The 17,886-nt window shown below is 39.9% G+C and overlaps 2 protein-coding genes across 2 annotated transcripts; both read left to right on the top strand.

The window, feature by feature from the left end:
• Positions 1–8,302: 8,302 nt before the first annotated feature.
• guca1c (guanylate cyclase activator 1C) lies at positions 8,303–10,333 on the top strand. Its single transcript, XM_076281535.1, has 4 exons — positions 8,303–8,497; positions 8,967–9,116; positions 9,942–10,029; positions 10,206–10,333. The coding sequence occupies exons 1-4, from the start codon at positions 8,303–8,305 to the stop codon at positions 10,331–10,333; spliced, it is 561 nt and encodes a 186-aa protein (XP_076137650.1).
• A 5,333-nt stretch (positions 10,334–15,666) lies between these two features.
• Positions 15,667–16,422, top strand: thrsp (thyroid hormone responsive). Its single transcript, XM_076281534.1, has one exon. It carries the CDS (start codon positions 15,682–15,684, stop codon positions 16,216–16,218), a length of 537 nt encoding a protein of 178 aa, XP_076137649.1. The 5' UTR covers positions 15,667–15,681; the 3' UTR covers positions 16,219–16,422.
• Positions 16,423–17,886: the final 1,464 nt, after the last annotated feature.

Genomic DNA, 17,886 nt, shown 5'->3' with positions numbered 1-17,886 from the left:
GATTGAAAACACTTTACTTTTAAATCTGTGTTCTTTTCTTTGTTCATTCGTAAAGCACTTTGAATTACCATTGTGTATAAGCATGCTATTTATAAATAAACGTGCCTTGCCATGCCAACTTGGACATGGCACCACATGTATTTTTGGGTTCATGGGTAGGATCAATCCCTGCTGTTAATCCTGTAAGGGCAGACTTCTAGAGGTTGGCTTTGCCAGTGCTGGATCACGCAGAAGAGTTCCCCTACTATCACCCAAAGTGGGGTTAAACATGCCATCTGTTGATTCCTCTGGGGTTGTCAGGATAAAGACGTGTGAAGAATCATACCATTAACCTTAAAGAAGCTCAGAGGATTCTCTAGGCCAACATGCCAGAGTTGTTTATGAAGTTTTCTGCAACTCTGCAAACTCCATTGTAATGTGTAGTCTATGTGCTCCTTTAAAGAAAAGTGCACTGACGTGGTAAAAGCACTATCAGAATCACAGTCTGTTTAACGTTGATTAAGGGCTTTTCACGTCCTTAACAGTCAACTCATGAATGACATGCAATACACCTGGAAACTAGCAGACTTATTCCCAAACAACTGGTCTACCAGTCTATCTTAACTGCTCTTTAAATGGCTCTACCTCCTTCTTAAGTACAGTAAATGCAGGTATACTCCACCATGTAAGGGATAACGGCCACTGAGGTGTCCAATATACAAAACTAATGGACGAGGCGGAGGCAAAAAAGAGTAGTTTCCTCCCCCATGTCAAACCTTTTACTAGATCTAACAGCCCACTACTAGCTATTCAGAGAATATTATTTCTGGTGTACAAGCTATAATATTGACTATTCCTTTTTAGATCTTTCGTTGTGAGTGGCGACGAAAGTGAGGGAAATCCAAACCAATATGTAAATGTAAATCAGGTTTCTTGACCAAATATACTTGCGTATACAAGGAATTTGGTCTCTGCATTTATCCCATCCGTGAATTAGTGAAAACACAAAGCACACAGTGAACACACAGTGAGGTGAAGCACACACTAACCCGGAGCAGTGAGCTGCCTGCTACAGCTGCGCTCGGGGAGCAGTGAGGGGTTAGGTGCCTTGCCCAGGGGCACTTCAGTCGTTCGGTCGGGGATCGAACTGGAAACCCTCTGGTTACAAGCCCAAAGCCCTAACCATAGGCCATGACTGCCCCATGCCCATGCATATCTCATGCTAGATGTATAGAAGATTGTTCACATACAGCTTGTTTTACAGTCTTTGGTCCATTTTATAGAATGCTTCATGAGAAACAGTGCAGAAACATGACATTTCACTCTAAGGTTTTACAATATCAGGGTTAGAAGAATCACAGACACCTTACCTAAGCATGTCTTCAATGCAAACTGGCCCTGGCAATTGTAAATTTCTCATGGTCATATTTTGCTCCTTTTTTCAGCTGTTTTCTGATTTCTGCATGTTATAGGCCTACCTCCACCTCTGCTTCTTATGATTAAGTAGATGTCGAACAACTACAGCTGTTTGATTTACTATCTCTCATTGTCAAACCTGTGACCGGGTGCTGGAAACATTTCAAAATTCAAATGAAAGGACAGGAATGCTTTACTCTGAAAAAGAAGAAAAGTCACACTTATTGGATAATAATTAGATTCATACATACATACAGTATAAAATAGCGAAACATTAATTTAGAGAAATATGCCGAGCAATCAATTTAAAAACAAAATGGAACAATCCCAACTTTTTACTAAGTTAAAGTATAAGAGAGCAAAGGAAGTATTGCAGTATATGCATCAAAATGCCTTTAGAATTTCAAAGGAATTTGTTCTCAATTGTTTTCAATCTTTTGCGTCTAAATGTTAAGCCCTACACTCAAAACCATATTCTGAGAGTGTATCGTTGTTGACCTCATTATGTGCCACATAATCTGTGGAGATTTCAAGTGAAGCAACTTTCTTATATGTCTTCAACCTTTTTTTTAAATCACAAATCATTTTAGGGACCAGGTATTTTATAATATTTTTATAACCTTGTATGCCATTAATGATTCATATCAAATTTTGTTTTCTTATCAATTACTTAACTTGGTGGATTTCTGCTATTTCTTCCTTTGGCAATTCTTATGTTCTTAAAAGCCGGAAACAGTCAGGGAGGTTTTGTGGGGATCGGATCCCTATTCACCAGTAATACACCTGCACAGCACATGCATAATAGACATAAACAAGGTGCTAAAACACAAAAAGCTACCACCAATGCAATAACATCACATAATTCTAGAGTGGTATAACTTGCCAAAAATTACTATGACACTAATTCTCCTTGAATGGTACCGACAGACCAAAATGAAGGGGTCTTAATAATTCAGTCTATTATATTAGAAGTTGGAAATGCAATACAGTTATGACAAGGAGCTGCCCTGCACGGCTTCTTGATTAAATATACTTTTTCTGTGGAAATCTGAAAACAAAAATATCTATAATCTCTGCTTTGACCTATATTTTTTTGTTACAGCAAGTTGTTCTGAATCTACTGTATAATAACTTCTGTGAAACAGATATAGCCTTCTTCTTGGGTAATGTACCCTCAAATAACACATGACTCCCACACAGTTCCCCAGAAAGGCTTCCCTCTCAGGAAATCCCGACACACTTAACCAGTATCCACCAGCCTCCAACCATGGAGAAGTCGGTTATGTGACGCCTTGACCTCTGAGAAGAGCTTAAGTTGTGCTTCTGAATGGTCCTAATCCATCTCCAGGAGATGTAGGAGACCTAGCCCACAGAGGGACTTTGTGTGTGTCACGACATGGGGGGAACAGCAACTTTACTGACATGGTAAAGTTACACCATCAAGTGACATGACATGGTAAAGTTACACCATCAGGTAAAACCACCATCAGGATTACAGCTTGTTTAATGTTGATTAAGGGCTTTTCACGTCCTTATTAAAGTCACCTCACTGAATGACATACAACAGTTTGGGCAACAGATCTACTATCTACTGATCAACTAACTGATCTACTAGATGTTTTCTAATCTTTTTATAGGCTCACATAATGATTCATGTCAAGTTTTGTTTTATTATCAGTTACTTACATTTGCCTTGACAGTAGCAAATTTTGGCAGAATCAAACTGTGCACGCCTGCAAATATATAGTTTGTAGTGGTAGGAGTTGTAGAAATATAGTATGGTAGTAATCATGTAGGAGGCAATCTCACTGCTATTTCTGTCTTTGGCAATTCTTATGTTAGGCAAAAGCAGTGATGGGTAAAATGTAATGAGCGAAGCTACAAGCTACTCTATAAGTTACTTTTAAATGAGAAATCTGCCAATTTTTCATATAGATCTCCGTTTCTTGAGGTCACCGAGTACTGTCTGAAAAAAAAAAAAAATTGGTAAAGCAGACAGGTAGCTACAGCGCTCTGGGGGCATAACATGGGGGTTCATTAACATGCCCCCAGAGTGTAACACTGTAGCTGCCTGTAAGCTCTACCTGTTTGAGCTAGTCAACTCGAGCTAGGTAAAACCAATTTTTTTTTTTTTTAGTGGCAACAGTACTCATGATCTCAAGAAACAAGTGAAAAAAAATAACTTATAAAGTTGTCTTACTATAGTCCTTGAGCCAGAGAGGTTGGTCAGTACCATGTGAAAGAAATACGTAGAGTTTGAAAATAAATGATAGCATTGCATCCCTGTTTTGGTCTCTGGTATGCCTATAGGGATATGTTTAGGTGAACAAGGTAAAAATCTTAACTATAGATATCCCTACATAACTTCCCCAACTGGTTATTTACTGTATATATTTTTAGTAGCCTATTTATTAAATTGTATGTGATAATGTATAAATGAGCCATTATCCACTGAAATATGCAATAGTTTGTATTTCAGATACATATTTTGATGACAAATTAGAGTGGAATGTTCTTGGAATTCCTGAAATCCTGTAGGCCTACTGTACTTCTTCATAGATTTGTTGAAATGTATTCCAGCAATGTATTCCAGAACTTTTATTTATTTTCTATACTATAGGTCATAAATCATAAACAACCAATCTATAACAAATCTATGAAGAAGTATAACATCATAAAATCTTGAATTTCCCCTTGAGGATCAATAAAGTATCTATCTATCTATCTATCTATCTATCTATAAAAACCTCCATGTAGGAATACAACAAGTCCAATTGAAGTGGAGGTTAGAGTACAGTGTAATTGCTCATTTACACATAAGATGTCAGAAAATTTGCATACAAAAAATATTGACTTAATGTAAATAACCCGTTGTAAAGTTCTGGAGTAAAACTCTGACACAGCAAAGTAGCTTTTAGATTCTTCAGTGAACTTTTCTCCAGTACAATCGTTTTTATCTCTGCTAGCATCGCTATCTTTATTTCTGAATACCTCGCTGGAGTCTCAACCTAACAATGAAACTAAAAGCGCCCCCTTTTGGACTGAATGAAACAATGTCTGCTTACAACCTAAATAACATCACATGTGGAAATACTATAACATCATAACATCACATGTTATAAATCATAAACATTACACCCATCAGGGAAGTTTTGTGGGGATATATTCACCCATAATATACACCTACACACAAATGCAAAAAGCTATACCACCAATGCAATGCTATCACAAATTTCCTATTTCTAGGCTGGTAGGCTAGTTTGCCAAAAATGACTAGAGTAACGCTGCGATCCAGCATCACCTTTACTGCTGGCTCTCGTGTTCTAGGCAAGCGCCCAGCACTACTGAGACAGCTGCCCTGCATGGTGGCGTCCATGTTCTTTCCCACAAAGACAAACTGGAACGCTATAAGTGCTTCAAGCCAGGCAATTACATCACGTTTGCGCGTACAACTCGGGAGGTACGATACAAATGGATAGCCACATAATTCCCCTTGAATGGTACTGACGGACCAAAATAGGGGGTCTGGCTCAAGAACTATTATGGACATTCATTTTTATTCAGTTAGTAAATGTGTACCCTGTTTATACCCTGATATCATTAAAATCAATATTTTTGCTAGTTTATTTAACAGCATAACTCTCAAAAAGAATTTCAAGTTTTTGCCTGAAATTGCACTGTGCCTATTTACAAGGGCATTGTTCCCACCTCTTCTGGGGCCTACCATCAAATGTTGGACCTCTATAGAAAGCTGAGAACCTCTAGTTTTCGTAGGAAACAGTCAAAATAAATGTGTGATGTACTCACTAAGAGTTACAGAGGCTAGAATATAGTTTTTTCTTTCTGCCGGATTACAAGCATCTCTGAACTGACCACATTTCAGCCCTCTAGGTCTCTTGATATCCCTTAGAAACACAACTGAGCCCTAGCACCAGGTCTTGTGAAGTTGTGTGCAAAAGTAGATCAATATAGAATGAAAATATGAGTGCTTTAGACTATTATTTGCCAAGGTATGCCCATGCGTTTTGTAAAATGCCTATGGATACTCCCCATAGGATTTTTTGTTATCCAAAATGCATACTGACAATCAAATGCTTACTGCACATGAACCCCTTTGTGTAGAAGCATAATCCTGGTCTCAAATGAAAGGTAACACTTTGAGGTTTCATGCTTGTATTTGGATTATACTTCAGGGGTTCTGATATGGAATGACTACACTAAATATTTAATGATTACAAAAATGTCTCTATTTTTGCATTTACTTTGTTGGTTCAATGAGTGTGTATAAGATAGACTATACATCTGTACAACTAATATTGGATAACACAACATGAAGATTCAATTTGTATGGATTCTTGTGAATATTTCAGTACCCAATATGTTGCATCTACTTATTGTGCTGCAGCTACACTGCAGCCAGAAGTCAGGGTAGCACCAAAAGCGGAAGGGGGGAGGGGGGCATTTTGGATCAAATTTAATTGAGACATAATAAGATTAATCTGAGAATATAAAGCACTATACAGATTGTACATGAAAAAAGTTGTCATTTTTGGATTCCCAAGAGTCAAACCTTTGAAATGGTGTATAACATTACTATGCTACATAGCAATATGGTGCATACAATTGATTTAGAATGTTGGGGGGAGGTGGGGGAGGGGGGTAACCGTCCCGCCGGCGGGACACTGAAAGTTATGTGGTTTTAAAATAGCCAAAAATATAGCCTGGCCTCGCCCACCTAGATCTTCTTTCAGGGAGATCTAGTCTGGCATACCACAGTTCATAACCGTTTCCCTCAGACAAGAAAAATGTCAGGCCAATCAGCGATGAGAGGGGATGACGAATCCGAAACTTATTTTGATAAACAGAAGCAGCAACACCCTCAAACGTCAAAAAATGCAGTTGGAAAAATGCAGAAATGTATTTACAGCAAAGGTAGACCCACATACATTGTTTCCTGACTGTTGGTGCTGTTTATTGTGAGTTTGTAAAGTTTAGGAGGAATTAACGTTAGGAATCTCTGACTGGTAAGGCTGGACCAGTGATTTCAAAGTTAGTGCCCGTCGTGGTGCAAGTATTGCAAACATTTCCCTGTCGAGAGTTCCCAGACTCTATTCACGTCATGAATGAGTCGGGTGGGGCCAGGCTACAAAAAATATGATTTACAAAATGAGTAGGCCTATTAGGCCTACAAATTTCCTCAAACAACAGGGCAGTTCCTTCCTACTTGTGGATAATGTATACAGTTCCTTTATGCAAGGCTCTCTGCAGGCAGTCTGGACTTGGTCAAGCCTAAGCTCTAACACCAAAGGCTTATGTACCGATTCTTATGAGTTCCATGTGCCCTGTCCCTGACCTCTGACAAGACATCTAACAGCACATTCTTATGAAGCGGTTAATACGCATTTCATATTTTACGAGTTGACATATATTTGATCAGTACTGGTATTTTAACAGTTGAAATATATTTTGGGAGAAACAAGACAGTTCAAGCCTAAAAAAACATTTAGACAGTAGTAGGACATTTAGTAACATTTCACTTTTTTAGTGGCATTGTTCATGGAGTTTAATCACTTTACTGATGTGATACAGTTCATTACTTTACATTGTGTCATGCATTGTGATGACTTTTAAGAGTCGTGGAACTCCAAAAGCTGTTAACTGGTATTATTATTATTATTACTGTATTATTATTATTATTACCGTATTATTATTATTAATATTATTATTATTATTATTATTATATGTTTTATTTATATAGCGCCTTTCTCAAACTCAAGGTCCCTTTATAGAGTCAAAGCAAAACAATACAAGAATGGAAGGGTTAATGCATTTGCATGTGGATTTCTTTTATTTCCTGCAGTCCAATATACCTATATACCAATATACCATTCTCTCCTTCACCATTTCAGTGCCATTTCAGTTTCAGTCAACTTCTAAAGTGCACCTGTTACAAGCTAATAAAGGGAACTACAACATTTATCATCAAAATCTACTTAAATGATTAGATACCTTGAACATATTCATTTAATTTACTTCTTCTTAATATCTTATTTTATTTATTTTTGTAGATCTGTTATTTTTCCGTCTATTCTATTTAGATTTGCTACATAGTTATGACATGGAGCTGCCCTGCTTCTTAGTAAATGTAGAGCTGAAGAAATCTTAAAGCAAAAACATTTAAAATCTCTGCTTTGACCTATATATATGTGTCACACAGTAAGTTATTCTGCATTTATAATAACTTCTGTGTAACAGAAATAGCATTCTCAATGTACCCACAAATAGCACAGGACTCCCGCACAGTTCCCCAGAAAGGGCTTCCCTCTCAGGGAATCCCAACAAACTTTACCAGTATCCACCAGCCTCCACTCAGAAGGTTACACCACCACTGAGATGGTGATACCAATGTGACACCCGGACTTCTTAAAGGGCTTAAGTCGTGCTTTAGAATGGTCCTAATCCATCTCGTATTAGACCTGGGCTAGGACCATAGAGGGACTTAGTGTGTGTCACGACAAGGGGTGGAGTTTGCCAGCCGCTCCTGTTGCTGTAGAAGGTCCCAGCTTCTCAGAAGAGTTTGTTAATTATCCAATTAAGAAGTGAGTGCCCCTTTTAGATGTGAAGGGGCTGAAAGGCTTACATTTGGTCAGTGTTCTCAGTGCCTCTTAGTCTGTCTTGAAGTTGCGTTGTCAGTGGAGGTATCTCGGTAGTGCTCCTGCACATTGCATCCGAACTCCTCTGCTGGCTGAATCTGCACCTCGAAACTACTGGAAGTACTGGGCCACTGAGATACAACAACAAGCAAAAGGGAGACAATTCACAACGACAGTGACAGCAAAAACAACTTGGGCTGTTTTTTTTCAAATTTAATTTCCATCTCAAGCTTACCTGATCCTCATAGAATACCATGGGTGCTCATGGCTCCAACATGGATGATATCCTGGCGGAGGACATGCACCATTGGTACAACAAGTTCATGAAGGGATCCCCGTCAGGAGTCATCACACTGTTTGAGCTCAAGGCCATGCTGGAGATGCGGGGCATGACCGAGGAAGCCAGCAGTTACGTGGACCAAGTCTTCTTTACATTTGACATGGACGGGGTAAGACATCCCAGCTAAGACTCAGAATGGCTACACTACTGATGGCATTTAGTCAGATGTCAACCTGCAGGGTAACTAGCAGGAACAGCAATGCCTATGAAGACCACAACATTTAGGAGAATTGTGTTTCCAGAGAGTAGTTGTAGATGCTGGCTGTTGCTCTTGGTTTAGTTTAACGCACATCCTTTTGTGGCTTACACGGACCATCTTGCACATATGGTCATTCGTGTGCTGCACAAGGATCTCAGGAGTAGAACTTTTGGTAATATTTCATGAACGATTCTGTACTATGACAAATGATAGATAGTCATATTAGTAATTGTACAATACATTAAAGTCTTTTTCAGTTTTTGTCAGTTATGTACAGCATATACAGTATTAAAACCTACTGCATTCCCACATCTTTTCCTAATTTCCTAATTCCATGTGCAAAATATATGCCTTACACGTGTATCTCTCTCTTTTTCAGGACGGATATATAGACTTTGTGGAATATATAGCAGCAGTAAGTTTATTACTGAAAGGAGAAGTCAATCAGAAGCTGAAATGGTATTTCAAGCTCTTTGATCAAGACGGAAATGGAAAAATAGACAGAGATGAAATGGAGACAATATTCAAGGTACGTCTTCACTGTACTGAAGTATGTCACTGGCAAGGCATGGGGCTTATGATGCAAAGTGGTCCCTCTCAGCAGTGGACTTCTGAGAAAAGTTCTCTAAAAATAGTGTTCAGTCGCAGAGATTACCCCCTCTAAAGGCTTCTGATAGACCCGCAATTACTTCTAATCTGACAGTCCGTTGCCCCTAAGTCTGACCTAAATCCTTGATGGCCCTTTGGTAACCTTTAACAGATAATCTTTCATATGTGCTGGTTATGTATGTTGTAGTCCTTTAAGAATATGTTTTCTTCAGAGTCCAAAATATGCAAGCTGAGTGTCATTTGGATTTTCTGTGTGCTAAACCAGAATAGCACGGTTAATCGTCCCATTCAGCTATTTATCTTTAATAGATGGTTAATATGACCAAATGAGTAAATGACACAGACACTCCTGCCACTGAATGGTCAACTAAAGCAGCTTTCCTTTCCTCCATTGAGCTGCCAACTCTCACACATTGAGAGTGAGATTCTTTAATTTGATTGGCTCCACGCGCTCTTACACCAATCAAATGCGTGAGGGTTGGTAGCTCTCAGATTAGATGTCTCTACAGTACTTGACTCGAGCCTTGTTGACAGATTGAAAAGATGTGATAATGTTAGTCATGAAGAAAGTTCATCAAAGGTCTTGCATTTTCCAATCAAGAGTACATCGTTTGCATTTTGTGATATTGAAGTAGGCCATTTCATTAGCAATAGGTATGTGGTATTTCTCAGTGTTTCTTTGTATTTCACAAAACCTGGAGAATGCCAGTGGATTTAAATATTGTATTCTCCACTGTCTTTCCAGGCCATTCAAGATATCACTCGGAAATATGATGTCCCTCCTGAAGAAATAGTGGAACTCATCTACACAAAGGTTGATGTCAAAGGCGAGGGTATGACAAGCATCCAGATGTTTTCTAGCTCTTTTAAGTCTGTTGAAAACCTGAGCTCATAGACATCTGCACGTTTTAGAATTGGGTTCTATAACTGTGCTGCTCATGGTGTTACACTATGCTTCTTTGAAAATGGTTGTGCTCACCAACACTTCCCTTCATTCCTGTTTCCCCAGGAGAACTTACCCTGGAAGAGTTTATCAGTGGGGCGCGGGAGCATCCAGACATCATGGAGATGCTCAGCAAGATGATGGATCGATCTCACTCACGTCCTGGAAATCATAGTCATGGGCCAGAAGCCTAAACAGTGACTTTCACAAGAAGGAAAAACATATTTTTAAAATACATTTTGTTTGAGAGGGTTGGCCCCAAGGAATGCAACCCTATTGTTTTTTTTAAAAGGAAGAAGGTATTGTGGTAAAACCGACAAAAAGACAATGTATGAGGGAATGGGACTGACTTGGAGGCTTGGCGAGTTTGGGAAGGAAATGGCTAAATCCTCTAATGGTGGACTGTGATAGCACGCCCCGATCACTTCTGCCTACATCAACTTCTGCTCTGTGGTGCCTGCGACGCCATTACAATCTCTCTCAGAGAAGATCAGACATCTCTTTGGGCCAATCGGCTCTCTATGAGAAGTCATCTCATTGAGATTTATTACACTGGGTCTTTTGGTCCAGCATCCAGTCGTGGGTCTGGTTTGGGTCTCCTTCCAGTTGGGAGTTCATGGTCCCAGTGCTAGAGAAGGTTGGCAGCCATGGACACGCTATATAATCGCTTGGTTCCAGATCAAGAGCTGAGGTGGGAGAGAGTGCTATAGGCTTAATCCTTTATCCTTTAATGCCATAAGGATCTCAAAGCTGCCTATGTTGACTGCGGAAGAAAAGCACAGGCAAGGTAAAGCTAAGGAGTAACATATGCATCTCAAAGTGTATTTTTTTGGTGATGTTCAATGTTAAATGCCAATGTGTCATATGACATTGGTGGAACAGAAGTTGAAAGCATGTCAAATGTATTAAAATGTTGAGTGCTATGGAACAATCTTCTGGTTCTACTGAGAAAGTCATGGATAGTTCGACTGAAAAAGCCATCGTTGGAAAAGACCTTGGTTCTTTTTTTTTCTCCAGATTGCTTTCACAAAGAATTGTAAGACAAACACGTGTAAATATCTGTAATTGCATTCCTTAGTGTCAATAGGTGTGTGTGGTCAGATGTGCTTATATAAGCAATTGCTATGTACACTTGTGGTACCAATAAAAACAACCTTTGCCTTTAAAGTTTGAGTCTTAACTCTTCATTGTCACAAAATATTTTACATTTGAAATTTAATATTTTCAAAACAACCACAATGATAAATACTCTAACTTTATGTGTTCAAACTAAAATGCTATATGCCTATGTATATTTACAATTGTGGCAGAATTTGTTGGAACCTTTAGAGATTATTGAAAGAATGCTTCATTTCTTCCTTAAAAGCGATGAAATTCAAAGCAAGTTAAGAAATAAGTAATTTGTTGTTTATTTGACAGATTTGTCACTATAAAAATATGATGAACATTATGGTGATGATGTCTAGTGATGTGATTATTGGATTAGAAGTGATTAGAACTAACTGTTTCACCTTAATTATTGCAAACATATTTGATCCTTTATTCAATCATTCGTATGTTAAACATCTTCAAGCCAAACAGCGTGATGTTTTACTGACTAGAGCTTTTTCAGGTGCATGGGACCATAGACAGACTCACTGGGTGTAGCTGCAAGAGGAAAACGGACCTCAGACTGGATAGAAGGATAGTGCAAATTTGAGCATTTCACATATTGTGCACATCGTGAACTCACAATCCTTATAAGAGAAATGTCTTTTGGACTGAGACCGTAGTTTTTTTTTTTTTAAGCAAATCATATCTATGTTCACAGACGAAAAAATTAAGGTGTCCAAGAAAAGAATTTTGAAAAAAAGGAGGCTTGGTTATGTGTTGTTGCTGCTTTGCCCTGTCTGGTCCAGGGTGCCTTGAGTCTGTGATGGGCACAATGAAATCTCAAGACTGGAAGGCATCTGTGAGTGAAACATACAGCTCAGTGTCAGAAAGCTCAGTCTCAGTCACAAGTCATGGGTCCTCAAACTGGATAATGAAACAAAACTCACGGCTAAAAGTACTCAAGAACGGCCATGAAATAAACAGTGGACTATCATAAAGTGGCCCTCAATGATTTCATGATGATCTGAATCCCATTGAATCTCTGGAAAGAGCTGAAACATGCAGTTTATGGAGGGCACCCTTCAATCCTTTGACAGCTGGAGCAGTTTGCTCGCCCTTACGAAAAAGAAACATAATACCTTGGCCAAAATACTAAGAGGACAGGAAATGTGGGCCACAATACCTGTTGATAGTTGCAAAGTGTCATTAAAAGCTACACAAAACACTTGTTGACAGTGATTGCCTCTGGTTGTACAACACACTATTGGGTAATGGGTAATTTGTTTGAGTCAAAAACATTTCCATGGAAGAAAATACCAACAATTTTAGCCATGACAAAAAGCAAAATAAAATGAATATTTGACTGTGAAATTGTAAGGACCGTCAAAATGTTGGAACAGCCCCTTTGACGGTGACGGCTGGAAAACAGCTGACGGGAAGGTTCAGGTGTGTCATAACTTTATGGGACAGTAAGATGCATTAGACTTGTGAATATTGTAGAAAACACATGTAAATAACCTACAATATCACTAAACAGGTTATAAACCAAATGTTAAACACAAGGGCATGGTATGGTAGATCAAGGAACAGAGCAAGGGCAAGGGTATGGTAGATCAGCAGTTTAATACTGCAATACACATTAGCTTAAATGTTACAGATGTCAAGTAAACACAAAACCAAACCTGGGATGAATGAGTGAGAGAAAAGGGGTGTGACAAAGAGTGTGAAAGAGTAGATGAGCAGGACGGAGAAGAGAAGCCAATTTCCCGAACACTCTCGGGTGTTTGGTTTTATACACCAAAACTCATATGCATTTGCCAGTGACCAATCCCTGTGAGGCCCTAAAATAACACTATAACCCCATTAATCAAGGCCCAGCAGAGATCACATTGGACTAGCTGGGCTATAAAAATATGGCACATTTTTCAGATTGTAATGAAACCATGATCAGACTGCTGCCCATATAACAAGGATCAATTAGAGACCAAACATTAATATTTTACATTACAGTACAAAATACCACTCATCTTGAGTCTCTCTGACCCTGGTGAAGGGCTGAGTCAAATGATCAAAGGACACAGGAGATGCATTTAGCAGCATTGTGATCAGACCTTGGGTGCCTGAAATAATCAGTCTGTACGATGCAAACAGTTCAAATTGGGAAGCAGTGGTGTGACTTTTTGGCCACTCGGGCAAATAATGCCATTGTCCATTCATCTAGATGTAATCATTCTCAGAGTGGATTTTGCCTTACAAAATGATACAAACATCATGTTATGTCTTAAGGAGCACTGCAGTGAAGGTAAAGTGCATTTAATTGTAATAGCTGCATGTAGTTACAGATTTGTAATACCTCTTCTTAACAGCATTTCAGTCATTAGCCATTGTTTTGGCTACAGAGCCACGGTTGTATCATATGAAAGAAACATTTGTAATGTACAGATACCAGAAACAGGCTATGGACACTAGTAATCTTCATACTGATGAGAAGTGTATACCTTGGCTGAGGCCCTCTGTTGTACATTTAATACAGAGGCCTTAGTCTCATCATATTATCAGGGGTATTCTGTATTCTTTCCTGATTACTTGGCAGGCCTTGCTGGTTTAGAATCTGGGGATTAACTTTCACAACTAGGAATGGTGAAATGTCATAATGTCTCAGTTTCATAACTTTTTTGTTGAAAGAAGTCTTATTGTCAAACATCCTCCAATATTCTAGCCTGGACAATGAACTCTCAGATGTGCCTGGTTTCCAGGCTAGCAAGAATCCAAACACAAATAAAATTTAGAATTATGAAAGAATATATGAATTAATGACAACATTTTAAAATATTTATTTGTGGCACATCAACTATTATTACTGTTTCAAGGCATTTACAGAACCTAGTAGCCTGAACCACTCTTACCCAAGCACATACACAACATACTGTATAACACAACCCTGCTGTAATGGATTAAGAACACTTTCAACACCAAACACGTTAGAGTGAACAGTCTTAAATCAGCAGCAGTGTTTTAAATACTGTGGTCCCACAGGGCTGTGTCTAGTATAAGTATACTCTTTTGATCCCGTGAGGGAAATTTGGTCTATGCATTTATCCCAATCTGTGAATTAGTGAAACACACTCCACACACAGTGACAGTGAGGTGAAGCACACACTAACCCGGAGCAGTGAGCTGCCTGCTACAGCGGCGCTCAGGGAGCAGTGATGGGTTAGGGGCTCAACCCTTGTCCAAGGGCACTTCAGCCGTGGATGTGGGCATGGGAGAGCAGTGCTCAACCACTTCCCCCGCCCACATTTTTCCTACTGGGTCGGGGATCGAACCGGCAACCCTTCGGTTACACGGCTGCCCCTGTATTGTCACCCATTCTTTTCTCCATAATGAAATCACCTGCAACACAAATTGTATATATTTTGGTCTCTTGGTCATTCCATCTGTTAAGAGAGAATCAGTTGTTCAAAGAGCATTTGCCTTCTGTGCACTGTGCATGAAAGCAGGGAAGCAGGCACTGTTGATATTTTTAAATCCAGATAAAGAACACATATTCAACACATTATTGGCATGAATTCAAATTATTATACTTTTATAATATCCCTTTAGGTACTTTTAACATGAACTTATTTAACCACAAAGAAGTCAAACTAAACACATACAATAGTCTAATAACGTACATTTGGACATAGCTTGTGAGCAAATAAAAAAGTGTGCTAGCCAACTGTCTTTGTTTGCTTTTTTTCAAATGATTCCAGAGCAAAAAGGTCCTGGACAGATAAGAGATGCACGACTCAAACTGTACGGCAGTAAGCCTGCCAAAACAAACAGTACTGGCCTTCAGCGCTATAATAAGCATTTCAACATTTTATAGTTTTACAATAGGGATCATATACTGAAGCCATTAAAGAGTAAACGCTATTGTATTTAAAAGTTTTCTTAAGAGATTACCTATACTTTTTTCTTGGTCCATCATTAGACAATCTTATCCACAGATAATGCATGTATCATCTTATAATAAACCTGTAACCTTATTCTATAAAAAAATATTTGAGATTAGTTTCATTCACTTTCTTTTTATATTAATAGTATCTAGCTTCTACCAAACTACTTAGCTTCTATCAAACAAATCACATGAAAAAACATAGGTATCCTTACATGCATAGTCAAATGAAAGCAAACAGAAGTCTCTTACTCCATCGAGTACATTGACACATTGCATGGTTGAGATGGGCCAAGCTAAACTTGCGTGACAGTTCAGTGCCCTCCACTGTGCCATCTGTCTGGTGACCTTGGCAGAAACCCTGAGCCGAAGTGAAACCTCGTGAAAGTCAAACACCCGTGGGAGAGCTTGCATCACTCTGGCAGCCAGTGTTCTCTCCAAAATCAGGCTATTGCATTGCCCAACTGGTGGGAGCAACCCACCCCTTCCACCCCTACCATTGTGCACCTATAAATGCAGAGCCCTGAGAAGCTCAAGGCACTGCTGGCTGCCTGTCTTGTCACCACCACCACCAACAACACATTTGGACACCGACAGGACAAGCGCCCCTCAAAACACCCAGGAACCATGCAGTCTGCCGAAGCCAAGCTGAGTCGCAACTCCCTGCTGCTGTTGCTGAAGCGCTACAGTATGGCCGTGCATAACATGGAGCAGACGGTGCTCATCCCCAGCCTGCTGCGTGAGGTGCCGTCCGACGATGTGTTGGAGCAGGACACCGCCTTCGAGGACGCCAAGGACCTGTACGAGTGCTACCTGATGCTCAAGTCCATACGCAACACGGTGGACAGCGGCCTCGTCAGTCCCCACGACGACACCAAGGTCAGAGGTCAGGCCGGCCTGCACAAGAGCCTGGAGCCCCTACTGGACGCTGACCCCGATGCGCTCTTTCGGTTCCACCTCAAGGGGCTGTTCACCGTCATGGGCCACCTCACCAAGAGCTCCAAGAACCTCACAGCCAAATACATGGACATCATTGGCATTAGCAACTGAAAAAGTAATGCTGAAGACCGATTGTAACATGCAGCCAATAAGCTACATCTCTCTTCTTAATGACTTATGTAACAATGTGTTTCTTGAACAATACATCTTTCAGAAAACAACCTTGAGAGCCAACCATACCAGTCAATGTGTTTACATAAGCTTTATGGAAAGTAGCAGAGTTTGAGAAAGTGAAGTAAAGTAATGGTTGTTTCAGCTCTGAGTCTCTGTATTTGTTTTATCATATACCTTCCACAAAGCCATTCTTATCTCTACAGTAGTAACAACAGCAATCCATTTCTATTGCCAAACTGTTTTGAAGGAATGAAGCTCATCACAATTCTCCTCTGAATGGCAATGAGCTGCTATTGATATGTATCAACACCAGTATCAGATAAACTCACACAAACCACTAGTTTTAACCTCCCTAAGTTATTCAAGTCAGCTACTGCCACCTGGTGGGCATACATTAAATAGACTGGTAGCCAAAATGTTTTCAAAACAAACTGGGTCTAAATTCCTGCATGTATTTTTAGCCAACAAACAACAATGATTTATCTAATTAAATGTTCTCAAGAGATCACAAACTGCAGGGAAAAACTACTCTTCTTATATCAAGTGAAAAAATCCATGCAAAGGTTATACAAAGCAACTACTGTAAGTGGCCAGTCAGTGGCATTGCTAGTGCTTTGAAGTCTGCCCAGTCTGCAGTTGCCTTTAGGTCAGCATTATATTTGTTGTTTAAGCAATGCTATAACAAATCTCACAAGCTGTTGAAGTTGCTGGTTCTGACACATTGGTATTAGAGGTGGGAAGAAGCAGAGTACACATTTGACAGATTGAAGATCTTATCAGTGACCTACAGCTGCAAGAGTTCATTCCTCAGCTAAAGTGGGAAAGGCATGGACAAATATTTATGAGGTGAACTAAGACTATATTCCCACGTGGGTTTACAAGGAAGAGGGTCACCAGAGACATACAGTACGTTTTGGGTGGACCCTCCTCATTGTGCCTTGCCAATATGCTCTTAATAACACCGCAGGGGCAGCTTTTGGGTGAGCCACGGTGAAGTCAACAACTGATCTTGAGGTACCATCACAGCTGGACTTGCCAGCAGCTTCTAGCAGGCTAGACATGCCCAGGATCATTGGCCTGGGTGGGGAATGGCCGCCCATTAAACAGCTTCCCCTTTGCAAGATTCGTCATTATAACAGTGTTAATGTAAATGAGGTTTATGGGCCAAGTATACTTGCATACACAAGGAATTTGTTCTCTGCATTTCACCCATCTGGGGGTAGAATACAACACTCACATACAAAGTGTACACCCATTCAAACACGCACACACACCCTCAGTGCAGTGAGCACACTAGGAGCACACACACACCCAGAACAGTGGGCAGCCTAAATCCTGGCACCCGGGGAGCAGTTTGGGGGTTAGGTGCCTTGCTCAAAGGCACCTCATCCGTGGATGTGGGAGAGAGCTGTTCAATCACTCCCCCCACCCACATTTTCCCTACCAGTCAGGGATCAAACCGGCCACCTTTTGAATTCCCTATCCAGTGGGCTACGGATGCCCCAAACAAATCCAATGGAGGCCTGATACTGAAATAAGAATGGAACCAGAAAAAAACTGAATGTTTTGTGTTTCTTAAACATTGTGTACATACACCGTATTTCC

Source organism: Alosa pseudoharengus, unplaced genomic scaffold (assembly GCF_046254945.1).
Source record: "Alosa pseudoharengus isolate Yale_2024_CS ecotype anadromous, Long Island Sound unplaced genomic scaffold, YU_APseudo_1.1 YU_APseudo_1.1_scf_13, whole genome shotgun sequence".
NCBI lineage: Eukaryota > Metazoa > Chordata > Actinopteri > Clupeiformes > Clupeidae > Alosa > Alosa pseudoharengus.
The sequence above is the reverse complement of the archived record's forward strand: the minus strand, read 5'-3'. Positions and strand labels throughout refer to the sequence as shown.

What these genes read in the sequence shown, in the direction of transcription:
- guca1c (XM_076281535.1), top strand. Translation starts at nt 8,303, where the DNA reads ATGGGTGCTCATGGCTCCAACATGGATGATATCCTGGCGGAGGACATG. An exon ending in TTACATTTGACATGGACGGG is followed by an intron (nt 8,498 to 8,966) that starts GTAAGACATCCC and finishes TCTCTTTTTCAG; the next exon opens with GACGGATATATAGACTTTGT. An exon ending in AAATGGAGACAATATTCAAG is followed by an intron (nt 9,117 to 9,941) that starts GTACGTCTTCAC and finishes CTGTCTTTCCAG; the next exon opens with GCCATTCAAGATATCACTCG.
- thrsp (XM_076281534.1), top strand. Translation starts at nt 15,682, where the DNA reads ATGCAGAGCCCTGAGAAGCTCAAGGCACTGCTGGCTGCCTGTCTTGTC.